Source organism: Pundamilia nyererei, unplaced genomic scaffold (assembly GCF_000239375.1).
Source record: "Pundamilia nyererei isolate P.nyererei 1_Seehausen unplaced genomic scaffold, PunNye1.0 scaffold00013, whole genome shotgun sequence".
Taxonomy (NCBI): domain Eukaryota; kingdom Metazoa; phylum Chordata; class Actinopteri; order Cichliformes; family Cichlidae; genus Pundamilia; species Pundamilia nyererei.
In genome coordinates, this window is record NW_005187414.1 from 6,251,157 (window position 1) to 6,271,606 (window position 20,450).

Genomic DNA, 20,450 nt, shown 5'->3' on the forward strand with positions numbered 1-20,450 from the left:
CTAAAAATCTACACGTGTTTGGTTACAGTTCAGTTTACTAGAATTAATCTGAGGACTTGCAAATCAGAGAAATGATGTCAGAGTCTTCTGGCTTCCAGTGTTGCAGCTATAATTGCACTAAAATAATTTATAGCCATTTTTCCAAATCTTTTCCTCAGTTTCTTTGGTGGGCGGGTGCAAAATATATACTGCACATGATTTCCTTTTTGAAAACAGAGTCAACACTTAGATAGTTGTTACACATGAGTTTTATTACACTGTCGGCCTGTTTACATTGACAGAAAAGCAGTGAAGGACTGACTTAAGTACTGCATCACCAGCATAAAAACAGCCAAAATACCGTAACGCTAGTGTTTCCACTTAACGTGTTTACACAGGGTCTGAAAACAACTTGTGAATTTGACGAGAATCCACATCCAAGTCTTTTTTTTTTCCCAGTCCAATCTTGCACACCTCCGAAACTTGAGCCGTAACGGGATAACGCCTGTGCGATTTCCCAACTCGAGTTAATGGAATGCAGTAAGTCTTCTTATGTGCATTTGATTCACAGTAAAGCACGAGGGTCAGAAAACGGCCATGAGCTGGAAACATTTCGGTGAAGACATGCTTAAGCTTTTTGTTGCCATGTGGGAATCCAGTTTTACTTATTTGAGTTGGGTTATCTAATGATACACCCAATAAAACATCTGTTAACAAACATGAACATGGTCCTAACATGCTATATTTAAGGAGACACACTCACACACACAGGTACTGGTGTGTCAATAGAGCGATGGATTGGAAACATGGCAAAGAAGAATTACATTTATTACATGTATACAATTTCAATGTGTGACATGGAAAGCTTCCAGCAAAAACACATAGAACAATGTTAAATGTGTCAATTAGTGTCATCACAATAAAAACAAACGGTGCTTTCAGACTATTACTTTTGGTTATACTACATTATTTAGGAAGGTGAAGAATAACTGATCAGTTTTCAGTTGATAACCCACTAACATACTCCACCCTCAGTAGTTTTAATAATGTTTCTCTTATGAATATATACTGTATATACTACAAATAATAACACTGATAACATGTGGTCAGATACCATTGTACATACATACAATAACCAGGATGTGTCCACACAGAACAATAGATGCGTGTCCATTCAAAATTCAAAGTCCGACCAAAGCGGTTATTCAGAGCATGCTGTCGCGCTAGTTTCCAAACAACACCCATAATATGGTCTGTTATTATAATCTCAGTATCAGCACGTGTTAATGAGAATCATACAGGTTCCTTCGTCCAAAGCAAAAGGTCGAGCAGCACGTCACATTTAATACGAAACTCAGGCCTGTTCCTCTTTAGGATGTCGTTTTCATTCTGTTGTCTGTATGTGCGCATTATCTCAAAGTACAAGGAATGTAAAATCTTCTGGTTTACATTTAAAAACACATAATTTAATTTGGATTTACTTCTTAGAGTAAACTGAATACTAATAATCATCATAATAATAAATCGGTTTGACCAAAGGTAAAGTTTTAACAGAAAAAGACTTTATTTTTGTCTTCACATTGTTGCAATATTTCTCCTTTTTCCAGTAGTTTAGTTGAACGTACATATATGTCTTTATATTCCAGTGTTTCTTCTTTTGCACATGTCTAACACCTGTCCTACTCCAACAAGTATTCTGCTTTAATTCTGTAAAGCTGAGAGCCATGGTTTGCATTCTTGAAACACTAATAAAAGCTATTTAATTTTATAAAATTAATCTTATCTGGTTTAATCCTAATGAAGAGGTAAACGCACTTTGTTTTTTATTTTTTTGTTTCTCAAAGCTTGCAGCCAGTATGCTAACAGTCTCAGTCGCGTGAAGATACATTTGAATGCATTGGCAGCTTAAATTAGGAAATTAAGACTACAGATCAGACGATAACAGCAACAGAACAGGAAGAAGACTTGAAATGAGCTCTACTTGTGTTAAATTGTTTTGTCTTTGTTCTTGTTGTTGCTACAGGATGACTCCTTTTCTATTAAAGAACATTTTCTCTGGGGAAGGGGGAGGGGGCTACCTATGGGTTCTAGGGCTGAGTAGGTCATTACGGGTAATCTGAATTACATTTATTCAGCTATTTTCCTCTTGGAAGGAGGCACCAGGTGTCCAGGCAGCTCTGATGGTAGTTCATGTCCCTCAAGTTTCACCTTTATCAGATGATTGGCTAAAGCAAACTCCTCATCGTCGAGCATGCCGTCCTTATCGATATCTGCCAGCTTCCAGATCTTGCCCAGCACTGTATTGGGCAGTTTTGACTTGACCATCTCCTTCTTGGCGTTGGCTCCGGTCACCTTCCCATTGACAGGAGATAACGTGTAGAAAATCTCGTCGTAAGCAGGTTTGTCGCGAGCGACGACCCACTCCGCTTCGTCGATGCCTTCGCCGGCTCCTTCGCCGTACCCGTGACCGAATGGGCCGTCCAACGTGCCGTCAAACGCGCCGCCCTTCACTACTGCGTTGGGCCGCTGGGTTTCCTCTTGTCGGACCAGGACCATTAAGCCGGCGATGTCATTGGCTAACATGTCATCGACCGCCTCCAAGAGTTTAGGTTTTAGAGGCTGGAATTTGTTGAGATCCTGAGCTTGGAGTTGGTCCTGGAAAAAACACAAGTTTGTCTCAAGTTAGGTTATAATTTATATATAAACTATACCCTCAGCACAGATAAAGATCATTTTAAAATACACATCTGTAAAGAATGCTGATGTAGTCAATCAAATATTCCAGAAGTATTCTATAAAATTACTTAAGTCACTGAAGTAACAATAAAATATGCTTCAATAAAAGTTTCACTTTAGTAATATTTACAAGTACAATTAGGTAAGCATTACACAGTTCAAGTAAATAGCCTGGTACTTATATCACTATAGCACTCAAAGTGCTTTCTACTACAAGCCTCACTCACACAGATTAAACTATACCCTTTTCGTTTTCTACACTTTTACTTCCTTACTTCCTCCTTCTCCTTTTCAAACATAAAATGGTCAACATTTTATGTTTTTTCCATGTGAATTTGATGGATTTCAATGACTTTGTGTTTATTTATTTTTAGTGCATTGATACTTGTTATTTATGTGTTCAAAACAAAGATTGGATTGACAAACTGATTGATTACATTCAAAAATACTCTGATGGATGTAATATCTTGCCCAAGGATACTTCAGGAGGAGCTGGCGATCAATCTACCGACATACTGCTTGATAGCTGCACAAGTGATGTACATGAGTTAAAGTACTCAGTTAGCACTCTACTTTCAATGGAACTCTGTTTCATCCCATTTGTAGCCACAAAATATCTTAAAGTACATAAAGGAAAATCGAGTATTGTTCCAAAGATCAAAAAAAGAAAATAGAGAAACACAAAATACAGAGTGGTATACAACGTTATGAGAAGCTTATTGAAATGTACAATATGGCCCACAACATCAGAGGCTGACAGTTCTCTGTGCAGTAAGGATTAAGATCAATCTTATATGACAATAATAATAACAACAATAAGTTAATAAAGACCAATTATCAACATTTCCCTCATCAGTTAAAGTCTCTGCTGAGTGTGTTGTACTTCAGTGGTTAGCTCAGGAAACGGTAAAACTCTGTGACTCTCTGACTGTTACTACTCTCTCTATTTCACTTCCTTGTTAGATTTTTAAAAAAACAAGACATCAGCTAAAATTGCAATTAACTAACGCTACTCGTGTAACTTAAAATCAGTGAAGCCCCTGCATTCATTCCAATCATGTCAAAACCTCATTTACTAAACCTCAATCCTTTGCTTCACTGCTTACCTGCATCTTTTTCAGATTAGGAAAATCTCCAGGTGATATCTGGTGTTCTCTTTCGATGCGTTTGTAGATATCTCCAAGGCTGGCGATGAGCTCTTTCTTCTTGTTCTCCTTCCCAAACACAGCGGGCATCTCTTTTTTAAGTGAGCTGATGATATAAGCGTGGACCTGCAGATTAAGAGAGTTATCGATGACTTCACATGGAAAGTATAAGCAACTGTGTTTGAATTCATTAAGCTTTTATTTGTTATTCTTGTTATAGGTGCCAATTGATGTTTATTAATTGATGGGAGCAGAAAATGCTCTTTGAGCAGGTACTAGGAGACTAAATTCTTTATAAACTTCAGTTAAAATGATTCAAATGGTTCCATTTCAAAATCGTGTCTGTTATAATATTCCACATTATGCTATAAAGCAACATCCCAAGTATGCAGAAGTAAAGAGCTATATAAAAAAAGAAACTGTGGAAAAACTGAGCTTGGAGTAGGTAAAAACAGGATCAAGTGCAGCAAAGGTAGTTAATTGTTAACTTTTTATGAGTGGGAAAAAAGTCACCTATTAAATGTCATGAGATTGACTTGTTCTTTTTGTTTGTTCTTCCAAGGCCCACAAGAGACACAAAGAAAAACTGATGCAAAAATGCGTGCAAGGAAAAGAAAAACCATCTCTATCTGTGATATTTAACCAGACACACGACTGAAGCACTCTAATAAATCTATGAGATCATACAAAGTAGATAATTAGATTACTTTAAAATAAAGATTGTGTTTTATTGTCTCGGGTTCTCCTTGTAATGATTGAATTGTATTTGAGCTTCTGACAAGTGGGTAAAATGTAACACAAACCACTGTGACAACATTAAGCTTGAGGACACTTAATATTGCATAAACCAGATTAGTCATCCACTTTACTGTTACCTTTGTGGGCATTTCTTTTAATAATTAACAAATTCTAATTCACATTTGGAGTTCACTTTTCATTACAAAAAGGTTTTTCCTGGAAAAAGTGTTTAAACAATATTCAGCAGAAACTAAACGTGCAAAAAAAAAAGAAGAAAAAAAAGAAAATTTGTTCAGTCACTGCGGCGATACACGCATCTGGGTCTACCTCATGTCCTTGAAACTCATCACAAAACACACCAACAACACCCATCAGCTGTCTAACAGGAAAACTGTGCTCGACTCTCAGTGTGATAAACCTGTGCGTGTTTGACTGTGTGCACTTGTGCGTTTCCTCTGCTGTGTTTCCTCGAACTACAACAGGCAGCAGACTGTCGCCTACCTAACTTCCTGTCCATTGAGGAAATGGGAAACAATTCATTGTCATTTATCTAACTCTATTAGTTCTGCGAAACATCTCTTTCTGTCAAGGTTAACAGCTGAACAACACAGCTGAGCACAATAAATGGGAAGCACACAGATAAATCGGTGATACTGACAACTTAAACATGTCAGCATGGTGTAACAGCTCAGCACTAAATGTAGGAAATGTTGCGTAACATCTGCGTTATTTGACGTCAACTGTTTCGAACATCCTGTGTCGCAGGTGCTCCTCACCTTGGCTAGTCTTGCCCTCTTTATCAGATCATTGAGTTTTCTAAGTGCTGCATTTCTCGGTAAGGACTGGATGTCCTTAAATAAGTCCTGTTCCTCGGCCTCGAACAGCTTCCTGTTGTCAGGAATCAACAGCGGGTGGGACCAAAATGAACCGATATAGACGCGAATCACCTGTCAGTAAGGGAGACAGAACAAAAAATAAGTAAATAAAGTCAGAGGCAAACTGGACCATTCTTCACATAATATGCCATTAACAGTCCTTCAAATGGCCACCATTATGGATCATAGCTCCCCAGATATTATTTAAAAACATTAAATATAAAGTCTTTAAATACTCCTACAACCAGTTAACAATTCTGCAACCTGTGAGCCCACAGGCTAGTCTGCAAACTTTGTCTGTGGGAGCCAGCTTACGTGGATATCAGATGACAAATATCTGGTTCAAAGCTCCCAGTTGCATCTGATGGTCTTTATTTTAAGAATCCAGATCAATAAAAAATACATGTACAATTGCCAGTGGTTTTAAAAATTCAATTTTGGCTAACGCAGCCCCTCTTTTAGTCTCCGTATTGATCTGCACCAACTCAACTCAGACTAGAAAAGGAAGTCTATAATCTTGTACCTCAGCCACAGATTTCACACATTTATGTGCAGATATCGATGTGGTTGCAAATATTAACAATCAAGTGCCTAATTTCATTATTTCACTCTAAAATTATTATTTCTTCAAAGCAATCTTTAAAAAAAAAATTATTACAATTCTGTGATTTTGACATAGGTGAAAGGATCAATTACAGGCTTAAAACCGTATGAACGCCATCACAGAAACCCTCAGTGTAGCGTACCTCAGGCGTGTTGACTATTTTCCCCAGTGACCACATCAGAGCACCATACACTCTCATCAGCTGCTGAGTCTCTATCTGGTCGGCCTTGTTAAGCACAACTCTGGAGAAAAAGACAGAAGAGAGCGGTGATGATTCTTATTACAAGCTACTCACATTAATATTGCATGGATGCCCAGGTACCAATGATATGGTATTTAAAAAAAGAAAGAAAATATTTGGTGTGAATTTAAGAATCCCACAGTACCTGATCTTGTCCTCATGGTTCTTTAGGGCCTTTATCACCTCTGAGAACTCATCAGAGATGTCCAGTTTGTGAGCATCAAACAGTAAAATGATCCTGTCCACTCGCTCTGCAAACCACTCCAGGACAGCTGCAAAGTCATAGCCTAGAAGCAGGGAGGGGATATCAGAAGGATATCAGATAATTCGATGGGGCACTGAGTGAAGCAGATAATTGAACACACATATTTTTACCTCTCAATCCTTTACCCACATCCAGTACCCACATCAAAACCACTTTAGTTATTGGTTATACTGGTGGTCAACACAACTGAAGTTACAGACTGAGAACATGCATGCAACTTTAGAGGTAAAAGTCAGCAGAGCAAGTTATGATAGGAACATCATTATGGCCTAAAAATAGCCCCAAGACAAATCCAATGGCTGCAGGTCAAAGAGGAGGCATTAAAACTTATGCCCATATTGTAGCATGTTGAGAGAAAAGAATGTCTGTTTCCTGATGAAAACAGTGCTGCCAATGTTCAAACAAAGTGGCTTTTTAAAGTTGAACAATAGGGGGAGAGCCCTCAAACTACAGACTGTTACTTCCATCTGTCATAAGATTGATAATGAATAGTTTACACTAAACAAGTGCATTGTACTCGTGGCATTCTGCAAGAAAGCTATGAATAATGCTTCCTCTGTAAAACATGTAAACATGAATTAATGAATGGGTCCAACAGCAGGTGTACGCCACTGACTTCTTTGACTTTCTACCTCAGTCAAGGACGAAACGCTAGCTTACCTGAAGGAATTCCACAGGATATGAGAGGGAAACAAAGAACAAAGGGTAGATCGAAGGATTAGTAAGCTCTAGTGTTCAAACAACACTGAAGGACACACAACAGACGCAGAGTCAGTCCAGCGCTGCAGTATTTAATTATGAGCGATAACACCCAGGAGAAATCCTACGAGTAAGTTTTAGTTTTAGGTTAATTCAGGGATTATCAGATGGATTTTCTTTGTAAAGCTATGCACGTAAAATATGCCTTTACATATTTAAACCTACATTCAGAGGCTGTTTGCTCTGAACATAGCAACATTTGATCTTCTGTACATAGCTGTGATAAGAAGCCCCCATTTCACATACTTGCTGCCCAGTAGTGGAACAGTTTACACTCCACGGTGGCTCTGAGTGTTTAACAAAACGTCCAAATATCTGAGTTCTTGTGTTAATGTTTACATGATGCTTCAATTGTTAACAAAAATGGGTATTTTAAGGAATAAATTAATCTCACTTGGCTAAAATGCATTCCCCAGTAGGACGTGAGAAAAACTTTAGCAGCAGCAAGTATGTAAAGCATTTGTTTCGGACTGCATCTGTATGAACAGAGCCGAGACGAGAAAGAGGTGTTAAAAGAGATATGGATACCTTGATATTTTTAAATTCTACTGGAATATTCTTCACCCAGTGCACTTCTCACGTGTTATGGGATTAAAGCAACACTTCAATTTTAAGCTGTGAAGGGGACGGTGCTCCTAAGCGAAAAGTCAAAGTGAAATAACCTGCCTACAGTGGAGGTAAGATGCTCATGAGGTCTGACAGTGATGCTAGTGTTATGCTCCTGGACTATTAAAATGTGGAGACCAAAAGTGCCCAGGAGATTATCAAAATTACAGGAATTCATAAGAAGGACACAGACTGTACATAAAGGATGGGTGTAGCCAGTGTGGCTTGAGCCCTGGCTATTGTCATAGGGCAGCAGTAATGTTTTTATTTGTTTCCGTGTGTGTGTGTGTGTGTGTGTGTGTGTGTGTGTGTGTGTGTGTGTGTGTGTGTGTGTGTGTCAAATCATAAAAAGCCCAGTTTTGAAGCTTCACACGTTAGCTGTGGATTTGAGAAACCCATCACCACTTTTACTGTCTGACCCGAATTTAAACAAATAAAAATCATCATATAAAATATGTCTGTGTAGGTTCTCAGTCATCCAGGTCATGGTAGTGTAAGGAGTTTGAGAAGAAAGCAACTGGACTTCTTTAAATGAACTTAAAGTTAGTCAAAGAAGTCCAGTCGCTTTCTTTTTAAGCTCCTTTGACAATTTTGTATTAACAAAAGACTTAAAAGTGTTCTATTTGTAAACAGAGAAGTCGCCCCCTGCTGACCATTACAGAGAAAGCAGATTCAACTCGACATTTTCTTTATTTTCAGACCTGCTGGCTATGTCTATCTTTTATATACAGTTTACGAGTGGCCAAAATAATTGCCATTATAATTTATAAGTCAGCTAACTGCACAGATAATATTAATAATAATTTTATGAAACAAGGTGAACTTTTCCCAAAGCCACGTGACAAGGCTGGTGAAGAATATGTAAAAGCCCACAAATTCTTCAGAGTCAAGGTATCATTTGAAGCCTTCTGCAGCTGGTTGTTGCCAAGATTTATTATCTACAATACCTCCATAAAGACATCTGCGCAGGCTGCTATAGCCTGACAACTCCTCCTCTGGAGACAGACACGCACACACAGTTGAGCACACACAAACACAAACACTCTTAAAAACACTGAAACAGAGTAAAAGAAAAGTGACTAAGAGAAAGAATGTGACACAGAACATGTAAATGAAACATGATGATGATGATGATGGGGAACTAAATAAAAAGTTAATGAACACACAATAACAAAAGAATTGCACACAGAGTCCCCAGAGAAAACACAGCTGTGCTCACTCAGCAGAGGTTAAGTTGAACTTGTATTTGTTCTTTTGTGTTGGCCACAGAGTATCCGTGTTTCACCTCACTGTGCTGTTTATTTGGTTTAACACCACGTTTTTTGGACACTTGGGCCAAAAAGGAAAAACAAGGTGAAACAGATCTGGTGCTTGTCTGGTTCCTTTTAACAACTTCCAAACATAAATTTCATATTTGGTTAATGTTGATGAAACACTGATTTACTTCATTTCTTAACAGTAAAGCTGGAGACAACAAAAACCCTCATGACAAGCATTAAAGTTATGAATAATATCCATGCAGACCCAACCTTGGTATGAAGTAATGTCCTGAACTGCGTGACCAGAACTTTTTCGCTTTTAATCAAAAGCTGAATAAGCCTCCTGATACGTCATCTTATAACAGGACTCCAAATGTCACAGTACTGGTCGTGCACAAGAACACAATAAATACTCTCTGGAGCGGGAACGTAGAAAATTATTATATTAAAACACCATTACTACTTTTATTTTTCAAGTATTCATATAATCAGTGATTTGCTATGGTGACAGACAATACTGGATATGCCAAAAGTCAATTAGTTCAGGCTTTACTTGGGATAGCAAACCAAAACAGTGCCTGGGGGAGAAACAGGAAAATAGACAAAAGATGGAAGAAAAGAAAGCATTCGCCTTTGAAAGAAACTCAGAGAGGTGAGTGCAGGACAGAATAAATTAAGACTTACTTTAACAAAAGAACTGGAATGGTTAATGTTAGCGGTTGGTATAGCGATGCCACCATTTAGCTTTGGGAATGCCAGCCATGCCAGACACACATCCTCCTGTGAGACAGCTCGGGAACATTCTTGAAAACTTTCCACGCAAAGTTTCTCTTCACATCATCAGCTTTTTGCATTTTAGCACACATCATAATGGAGCTCTGACAACTACCAGTTCGCTCTTTGTTGTAAGGGCAACATTATGGGCGTGAACGAGGTGGTAATTTGGGGCGTTTAATGTTTTCTTTTTCCACAGTGGAATGAATGTGCAGTATATATGTTTAATGACTTTAAAAAACAAGAACTGAGCACAAAGGTTTGTATTTATTTTGGATTTTCTCTCATTTATGGACTACACTGTTACAGCAGCGCTTGAATCCAGGGCTATAGTGCACTGTGATTCCTCCGTTATCTCTTCCTATGCTTCATCCTTCGTGGCGCAATCCTGATAACAGCTGGAGGACAGCTGTTGAAACCCCGTATTCATCTTCACATATTTTTGTTTTCTGTTTATGTTTTTCTTTCCACTCACACACATACACACACAAACGCCAGTGTTGTACTGACCGGCGCATCTTTTCATTGCGAGGTTAGCAGACACAAGTCGCGGAAGCGAACACACTCTGAGATGGTAATCACACACTTCTGACATGTCACAATTTTGTTCCGTCTATCTTTGGTGGGACAGTTATGAAGTTTTCAATATTGCAAGTATGAAATGTAAGACCATGGTTTTAAAGCCATGAATATTTACTGAAGTCTTTAACACTCGTCGTCCTTTATCAGGAATAACTCAAAATTACACACACCTCAAAATCCAATCAAATGTTTAAAAAGTTTAACCTAAAATGTATTTTATGGCATACTGTGCAACCATTTGGTTACCCACGAGTCCTCTAAAATCTGCACCTTTTTGTTTACACTATATTAAAGTTGATCCAAATGAACCTCATATAATTTTGTTTTTCTCTTTTTCATTTCCATGCAAGACTTAAGAAAACCACAAAGTTAAAAAGTGTTAAAATTCAGGCAGTGTGCACTTATGTGTGCATGTTGGAGAACAAATTCAAAGCTCATCTTTTTGTAACAGCTTCCTGTTCTTTGAAATGAATGAAGCATAATCCTCCTGATAGCAAAAGCTAAAACAAACACACGGGTCCAAAGGAAATGCTGACATTGTAGTTCAGAGTTCAGTGGGACTCGGGGGGGCTGCAGCTCAATGGATGCAGAGGATAAACACACATGCGCGCGCACATACACACACACACACACACACACCATAAACAGAAGAGAATAGAAGTTTGAGCAAATGTGTTTCTTACCTCGACTGATTCTCTGCTTTTCCCCAGACAAAATCCCTGGCGTGTCGATCACGCTGATGCTTTCCAGTACAGGGTTAGGAAGCTGAGCACACACAAACCTACACACACACACACACACACACACACACACAAAACAGACATGAGATAGAGAGAAAGTTCCAGGACACAAGTTTAAAATCATCCATCAGCATGGCCCTATCTCAGTTACCCTCTCTCCTCCGTCTGTGCTGCTCTCCCTAGTTTTATCCAGCTGAATAAATATGAACAGGTAAGCGGTCGTCTTCAATGCGAACCCTCTAAATCCCCACTGACAGACATCATTTTTTCCTGTCTCCTTTCAACATTGCTTGATCCTCACACTGAGGACACTACCATAAGAGCTTCTGCCAGTGTACTTTTAAGCAGAAGGATGGCTCTACAGAGACTGCTGGCTGTCTCTCACACAGCCATTAACAAAGAAAACCCTGACCAGTGAGCGAGGGGAAATTCAATCACAAAGGAATGTAGAGCTGCGGTGTGGATTCTCACTTGTGCTCCCTCGGACTTTCCCTCTGTGCTTGAATACTTAACTCACTGTACACACCAATAAAGACCATCATCTGAAAGTGTGAGTGTGGCCATCAATCATCTACCTGTTGAGAAATGCATTTCCAAATGCATTCAGCTTTCTGAAGGGCTTCTTGGGGTCAACCACCAAAGCATTGCCGGGGATGACTCCTTCTGTGTCGCCGTGCATCACTGCGATGAAGGAATCTGTGGTGGGTTCGGGGCCAATCCGCATGCCAGGAAAATCCTGCTCCAACAGGTAGCTGCGGGTGAGATGACAGGAAATAGCAGTTAGCAAAACAAGATGAAAGAGGAGATGTTTTCAATCACCGTGTAAGAATAAGTCAACTGTGCAAAAAGGCTTTCTAAGTATGCTGAAATAATTCCTCGAAGATGAATAAAGAACAATAGTGAAAAAGGATCAACAAGATATTACAAGATTATGATCAGCATTATAAAGTATTATAAAAAGGTTATATATACATTTGTATTAGAATGTTTGATCCAGCATCAATCTTTAGATAAAACCTAAAATACATATTGCATCTGTAGCCTCTAATTTCAAAGTTCTGCTTCATTTTGTATGATTTTTTTTTATTCTGACTCTGCTGATAAATGAAGTTGGTCAGGATGGTAAGACGAAATTGAGAAAAAAAAAACAGAAAACATGTCTGCCTTGAATTAGACGCTGCTGGAACCAAGATTGGGGGAATTTTAGATGATCACAGACTGGATGGCTGCCACTGACCAGATCCAAAACAAGCAAAATTTAGTTTACTGGTAAACACATGGACCAATAAAGGGCTTTTGGAAAAGAGTGTTCTGATTAGGTGAGGTAAGGATGGAGGAATTCTGTCAATAAAGTGGATTTAAAAGCCTTGAAAATGCAAACAAATATTAAAGCTTCTGTTACTTCCAAGCACAGATTTCTGCATCTTTTCTGTTTTTTCCCCCCTCACTGGTTTTAAGCGACCAAAAACCAAAAAGAGGTGTGCCTGACTGTCAGTCTTGTTACCATACAATCATGGCTTAACCGCAGACACATAGTCCAAAACCAACAAGGCAAACTCGGGTTTTGAGGCTTTTCAAAGAGTTATCAAAAAAATTAAAGGAACACTTTTTAATTAGAGCAGAGCATCAAGTCAGTTAAACTTCCAGGATTTTGATATGCTTGCAGAGAGGGTTGCTAATCTGTTTCAGCTGCTTTGATGCACTAAAGAGGGGAATCAATAAGAAAACCTCCGAAACAGGAATTGTTTTCAGATGAAGGCCACTGACGTTTTTCCAGAACCATAGAAAGTCCTTAACCCATCAGCAGGAATGTTATCTGCTCCTTTGTGGAAGCAACGTGATGCACACTGATGTAAATGCCTCTTACAAAACAGCCAGCAACAGACTTCATGAGGGCTCTGTGCTCACTGCCCAGCACTACGGAGCCTGATGCCATAGAATATCAGAATTGGCAGGTCGACCACTGGTGCCCTGTGCTTTTTCAGAGATGAGAACAGTTTCACATTAACCACATGTGAAAGACATGAAACGGTCTGGAGAGGCCATGGAGAATGTCATACTGCCTTTAATATTATTGAGCATGGCTGGTTTGGTGGAAGGTCAGAGATGGTCTGGTGAAGCATATCCACAAAGGGACACACACACCTCCACAGCCTAGGCAACAGCACCCTGACTGCCATTAGGTATCGGGATGAAATCCTTGGGCCTTCTGTGAGACTCTACACTGACGCAGTGGGACCTGGATTCCTTGTGGTGCACTACAATGTCCAGCCTCATGTGCAAAGAGTATGCAGGCAGTTCCTGGAGGATGAAGGAAATGATACCACTTACTGACCCCCATGCTCACCTGACCTAAATGGGACCTTATGTTTCAGCCCAGCACTGCCAAGTACCACCGCAAACTGCCCAGGAGCTGAGTGATCCCCTGCTCCAGATCTAACAGGAGATCCCCCCAGGACACCAGCCATCAACTCATCAAGAGCATACATTGTCAGGCATACATATAAGCACTTGGGGGCCAAGCAAACTACTGAGTGCCATTTTAAGTTGCTGCAATTACATTTTGGCAAAATGAATGAGACTGACAAATCATTTTTACACTTTATCAGGATGTCTATGAATTCAGACATCCATAAGATGATCGCTGTTTTGTTTTTAAACACATTACCCAGTCTATATCATTATAGAAATCCAGCATGATTTCCCCCCCATTGAGATCTGATCACTTTTCAAAGAGTTCCCATTTTTCCATGTTTTTGAACAGTATATTCTCACACTGTTTAGATTAGTGGTACTGCAGTTAGAGGGCGTATATTTCTCAAAAGTGTCAACCGATTCCATTAAAAATTTAAGCCAAGCTTTCAATTTCAATCTGAATCTCTACTCCAGCGCTATTATTTTTTAGAACTGGTTCACTGGAAATGAAAAGAAGAAAGTGGACAAAACCAGAAATTAACATTGATTCAATCTTCTGCTGCACAATCAGCCACTCTTTTTAACCACTGAATATAGTGTTATTGACATTCCCATGGTCTAATTCTTGCCAGTTAGTAAGAATTTGGTTAAGAGCTTCCTCTTTGTAGAGGTCAAACAGTTAATATACAGCCTTGCCACAGGCTTGTTTAATCAATGATTATCACAGACTGCTGAAGTGAAAACGGCTTGGGAACAGGAACATTAAATTTGATGCATGGAGTGGTGTGCACAAATGTGTTCTGCTGCAAAAAAGTATCACAACTAACTCACAGCACAACTAAACTGGCCTTGTTGGCATTGCAGCTGACTTCCATTTGATATGTTTCAGATGTGAAAGGTTAAATCCTCAGCTGTGGATTCAGTGACAACACACATGTTTCAAATGAAGGCTGGTGTGTTTCTGTTGAGTTTCACACTCCCAAAAATGCAATGTGAGACCACAAAAGGAGATTTAGGCAAAGAGATTTATAGCTATAAGGGTGTGGGATGCGTGCACATTTTAACTGCTTCAAGGTGTAAGGATGGTGCCCTGATATCCACAGACATACATCCACCTTGTCAGAGCTTGTCAAAGGAGCCAGTAGTGCCTGGTGGAGCCATCTCTGTGCACACATGTCTGTACAGTGAGCTCTTCTGTCTATAAAGAGGTTGTGTAATGCATGTGCACAACTACATACATATGCACTAGTATATGTGTCGTATCACACATATAATCCATGTATGTGCACTCCAGATATATACATCTGCTCCCATCATATCAGTTTTCATTTGACTGTAAGATGGGGTTAAGAAAATCCTTAACCTCAATGATGCATCTCTTGAGTTTTAAGGATCAAAGTATATTGAAATTTACCTGTGAATGAACAGATTTAGGCACATGAGGAGGGCCCAGATTTACAGTTTATTATATTCTATATTGAAGGAAATTGTATATCCTGGCATTGGCTTGCTCTATGAAAAGTCCCCTAACAGAAAATGTGAGACCTAGAAGGAAAAATCAATAAATTCAGCCCCAAACAGAGGGAAAGTTGAGACTGCTTAACTCTGAATAACTTCAAAGGCAGTCAGACTGTATTACCCTCCATCAGCTTCTCCTGTCTTTAATCCATTTCCTGTCTCTGTCAGGCAGATATCCTTCTATGACTTTTCTAATTCATGCCGAGACAAATATTATTTTAGTAAACATATTCACTGTAACGTCTCGTTTAAATCCACTGGCTATACAAGTCTGAAAATAAACTTCTAGCAAAGTAGGGAATAACACTGCTGGTAGTTTGTAGCTTGGCAGACCATGCAAGCACATCAAACCCCGAGGGAGACCATGGGGCATGAAATGAAAGAGAAGCAGCAGCTCCATCCAAGTGTTACTCAGCAGTTTGTACATTCTGCATCCTACTGCTACAATGTCAGTGGCGTGGGGGTCAGGCTGCTGACTGGGATGGTGTCGTGAGTGGTGACAGAGGAAGGAGAAAGGAGAGCAGGAATCAGACACAGAGGAGGAAGAAGAGAGAGAAGGCAGAGATTGGAGCAGAGATGGTCCCATCTTACAGAAGGAAGTCACTAACAGCATCCACTCTCAGGCTTTCAAAGGCTTAATTGCCTACTACTCTCCACAAGTGTGTGTGTACGCACAATTGTGTGTCTATGTCAAAGGGGTGAGATGTTAGCAGTAGGACTGCAGCTCAAAAGAGGCTCGACACCCAGCTGCTAACACTTCTCACCGTCACACACTAATTTCACTGATACTCCAGGTCATGTGCTCTGACAGAACAGCAACACATCATTATGAGGTGAAGCACAAAAGGAATGATCCAGTTCAGTAATACCAGTCAAATAGCAACATATGTGCTGGTTGCACTGACTAGGAAATTCTGGGCTGATACCGATGTTTAAACAACAATTTGGTCAATTGTTTCTCAGTTTTGTTTTTTGTGTTTGTTTCTCCACTTTGGTTCCAGGGAATCAAAGAATTCCTGATTTTTAAAGACTTTTATCTCTTTAAACATTAAACCAGCATAAAACTGATGGGAGAAACAGGTTAAAAACTGAGCCAATACCAATACATGGTTGATAAATCGGTGTATCAATCTCCCTATGTGTAGTTGCAACAACAACAATGTCAAAACCATATTAGGACACTGTGTGTTACATAATATAATAACACAAAATGTCTAGTAAGACATGAAAATGTGGTCAATTAGAGAGTTAAAAAGGTTTAATAAAAGGAAAAAAAAAACACTCAAAGCACATGTTTGTATACTTTTTTTCTCCATGCTGTAAAAAGCAGAAGTTAGGAGCGAGTCAAGACTTCCTGCACCTCAGGGCAAAACAGCTCTGCATGAGTCCTAACAGTGGGTTCCTACAAGGAAGCCTCGCTGCCCACCTCTATCAGTTCACAAACTATATCAGCAACAAATAGCTGCTTATTGTTATTCCACAATAATTAAAATCAGTAATAAACAATTTACACCTACATTTCCTGAACTTTGCCTCAAGTGAACACATTTATTTGACCAATACTCATGAAGTAATGCTCATCTTTCAGTCTGACTTCATCAGGGAGAGCTCCAGAACAATGCAGTAATGCCTCCAAATGCAACAAGTCTGCCTGTGTAGGAGTCGTGCCAAATAAACCCTTTATAAATCCAATAAAGCTTGAGGAGGTGTGCCTCCTCACAATGTTTTGTTCTCATTGTTCTGTGTTTTTTTTTGGTTGCTTTGTGTGCATAATTATGACCACTTCTTCCTCACGCTTGCTGTCAAACTGCTGGAAAAGTCAGCTTGGGTGTGTCATGCTCTCCCTCTCTCTATCATTCCTTCTTTTTTGGTAGCCTCTCCCTCATTTGTTTGTGCTTGTTTCTAAGGTTTTCTTTGCATGTGTGTGAGCAAACATACCGTATGAAGCTGGTCTTGCCAGTAGAATACTGTCCCACCAGTAAGACCATGGGCTTGTTGTCAAAGTCAGCATCCTCCAGTGCCGGAGAGTGGAACTCATGAAACTTGTAGCTCTCCTCCAGTGGTAGGAGCTTGGTTTTATAGAGTTTCTTCAATCCTTCACTGACTGTCTGAAAGACTTCCGGCTCCTTCTTCCTCCTATCATCGGTTCCAAGCCAGCTGAACATCGCTGCTGGTTACTTATAATTAGACTTAGTTATGCTCCAGATAGGTAATGATAATCAAAAATGCTAATTATTGATCAGCTAGAAATCTATGCCAGCTTACTCTGTTTGTCACTGACCTGAAAGCCTACTAAATGTGTCCTCAATGTAGCTTAAAGTGAAATATTCCAAAACTATTAAATGATCTATAACGAAAAAAAGATCTAAGTTATCAAAACCAAATTTACACTAAAGAAAATGTTTTAATAAGACCTGCATAAATATAGAGATATTTTGTTTGTCCTGAAAATGTATTTTAACACACACAATACAGGACTATTAGTGTCCAATGGTTAACGTTAGTCGCTATCCTACTGCACTAAATGGGTGGTGACACTTTTTTTGATGATATATTAAGTCAATTTTGATTATTTATGGGCGTTACACTGTGGTGATATGTACAACGTAAAAACAAACAAAACACAAACAATCCTAAAAACAAATCGCTCCGTAAATCAATCAGAATTTAAACCTGATCGTTCAGGTTCATCATCTCAAGTCCATCGGTCCTCCCAGTCCAGTCCAGGCCACCTCTGCTGCAGAGCCTGTTTATGTTTACCCCCAGTCTACCTCAGTAAACAAACGCTGCCGAGAAAAGCCTAAATCATTCTGCTCTGACTCAACATCACATTACCGCTATTCAATTTCGTCCGAGGGCTAGCAAAGGAATCCCAAAAATGATGCACCGACAGGCTGTCAGGAGAGCAAGCCCCGTTATTATTCCGCCGCTCCCGCTCTTCTGCTCAAAAACAAAAAAACAACACAACAACCAGAGCAAACAATCTTCAGGGACAAAGATTTTTTTTGTCGTTTTCGAGTTAGAAATAAGAGCAGACTGTCTTGCTAGCACTACCGGTTATTTTCTATAACAGCACGAGCTGAAAGTAGCAGCAGCTGATGTCCTGCAGTTCCATTTAAATGCCGAGTCGGAGGAAACCCGAGCCCGCCGGAAGTGCCCAACGGCTGGCAGCCCGACCAACCGTGGACCCGCCCAGTGATGAGAGAGCTGGAGAAGCCGGCCCGGACGACGCCATGTTGGATGAGACGAGACAGGGGAGCTACAGTTCAAACACATCGCGCCACCTAAAGGTTAATAAAATAACTTGAAATATTTGAACCTTTTCTTTCTTTCTTTCTTTCTTTCTTTCTTTCTTTCTTTCTTTCTTTCTTTCTTTCTTTCTTTCTTTCAATTATTGTACCAGAGTAACTTGTATCAGAGTAATTATAGTTTTGTATTTTCTAATTAGTTTATTGTTAATATTATTTTGACATTTTGTTGTTAATTTAATTTAATTCAATTTCCGATAGTTTCCACATTGGATTTCCCAGTTTCAGTTTAAGTTCCATTGTTTGAAAATGTTTCGTTTTAGTTATTTTATTCAGTGTAAGCTTAAGTTTGTTTTAGTTATTATTGCATGGAGGACATGTCAGAGGCAAGATATAGGAAAATCAGTATGCCAGTAAGGACACAAACTCTTGGAGGCATCCAAAGTCGAGGATATTTCCTCTATATTTTTATTTTATTTTATTTGGGTTTCTAAATTCACGAAAAGAAAACCTGTAGTTTTTTATGTGTGTGTTTGGGGAGGGTCAACTTTTTTCCACATGTAGTTTTAGTGTTTAGTTCAATTTTAGTTAACTACAATAACCTTGACTCATACACTTACAAATATTTTAAATTCTCTGCTTTGTATTTAACCTGAATAGATTCAAATACGTTCTTTTATTCTTCCAATCCAGAATCAGACATTTAATCACGGCCCATTCTTAAAGTAATTAAACGTGTAAAAAATGAACTTTCACAGCCTATAAATTAGGCACAGAAGAAGAATTGACACGATAAAGGTTTTCAAATCATGGCGGGTAGCAAAGGTAAAGCGAATATTTCAACATTTTATTAACATGTGGGGACATACCTGACTGGTAAATGAAAGGTAGATAAAAGTATCAGCTGAGATGAGGATATTTGATATCCCAAAGCAAAACTGGAAGTTTGGATCTTGAATGATAGCGTCTGTATGCATTATATAATATTTAAGAAAGACCTTTTACCCGCTTGTGTGGTTTAAAATAATCTATATAATTAAAATATAGTAATAATTACAGTATTATTAAAGTAAAACATAATTTATCTGTCTCACAAGGGTCCTTCTCTAAATAAGTACTTATCCCAGTTTTGTTTTCAACCTTATGTCATCTACAGTTTAACCAGCAGATGTCGCTATTGTCTCTACTTTCACTTCGGAGAGGCGCTAAGCATGTATTAGGAATAGAAACAAAAGTAAAACAAAAGTATTTGATGTCGTGTCAAAAAAAATGCGATATTCATATGTTGTTGTTGTTGTTGTTTTTTTATATATATAGGTTTAGAACGGGCCTGGGAGTTTGAGGGTCCTGCGCAGTATCTTTACATTTCCTACAAATGCGCTCTTCTGGACAGAGAGATCTTGGATGTCAGAGATATGTTGTGGGATCCAATTAAGCTACTCGTCCAGTTCCCTTGCCTTGCCACTTGTCTTCACCGTCTCATGTTCCTTCTTCCTGATGTTCCTATCACTTATACAGGAACAACAACAAAGTGCACAAGTGAATGAAAGAACTTAATTTTGTTTCACCAACTTTTCAAATCAGGACATAGAATGATAAATGTTTTAAATGATCAGGGGCGGTAAGTGTAAAGACAATGCACTAGGTACAATCGCCACTTGCTTACTTTATCCTTTACTCTTTTAACAATAATCTTTTTTATCTTCTTCAAAGCTACATATTTTGAACATTCATCACATATTGTGACACCTGGAACAAAATTCAAGTTATAAGCATCTTAAATCTAAACCACATTACCATAAAAAAAATGTGACTTCAGGGTAAACTTGTAATTACATAAGTTCAGTCTAACTTTGAGTTATTGTTCCTTAGTATTCTTGTCATTTTCCATCAATTGAATATTTCTTTTCTTTCTTCAATAAAGCACACACAGGTGTCAGCAAAACCTAAACACTGAGATACACAA

General features: G+C 38.9%; 1 protein-coding gene across 1 annotated transcript; it reads right to left on the reverse strand.

Annotated features, from left to right (window-relative positions):
- Positions 1 to 238: 238 nt before the first annotated feature.
- ehd3 (EH-domain containing 3) lies at positions 239 to 18,401 on the reverse strand. Its single transcript, XM_005725036.1, has 8 exons — positions 17,175 to 18,401; positions 11,879 to 12,055; positions 11,247 to 11,344; positions 6,464 to 6,605; positions 6,220 to 6,319; positions 5,375 to 5,545; positions 3,822 to 3,986; positions 239 to 2,634 (listed from the first exon to the last, which is right to left on the reverse strand). Exons 1-8 carry the CDS (start codon positions 17,399 to 17,401, stop codon positions 2,107 to 2,109), a joined length of 1,608 nt encoding a protein of 535 aa, XP_005725093.1. The 5' UTR covers positions 17,402 to 18,401; the 3' UTR covers positions 239 to 2,106.
- Between the last annotated feature and the right edge of the window lie 2,049 nt (positions 18,402 to 20,450).

Bases quoted from the DNA above. Each gene is read 5' to 3' on its own strand.
- ehd3 (XM_005725036.1), bottom strand. From the start codon at position 17,401: ATGTTCAGCTGGCTTGGAACCGATGATAGGAGGAAGAAGGAGCCGGAA. The intron at 12,056-17,174 runs GTATGTTTGCTC...TCTCACCCGCAG, and splicing joins GGCAAGACCAGCTTCATACG to CTACCTGTTGGAGCAGGATT. The intron at 5,546-6,219 runs GTACGCTACACT...CCTTACTGACAG, and splicing joins AAATAGTCAACACGCCTGAG to GTGATTCGCGTCTATATCGG.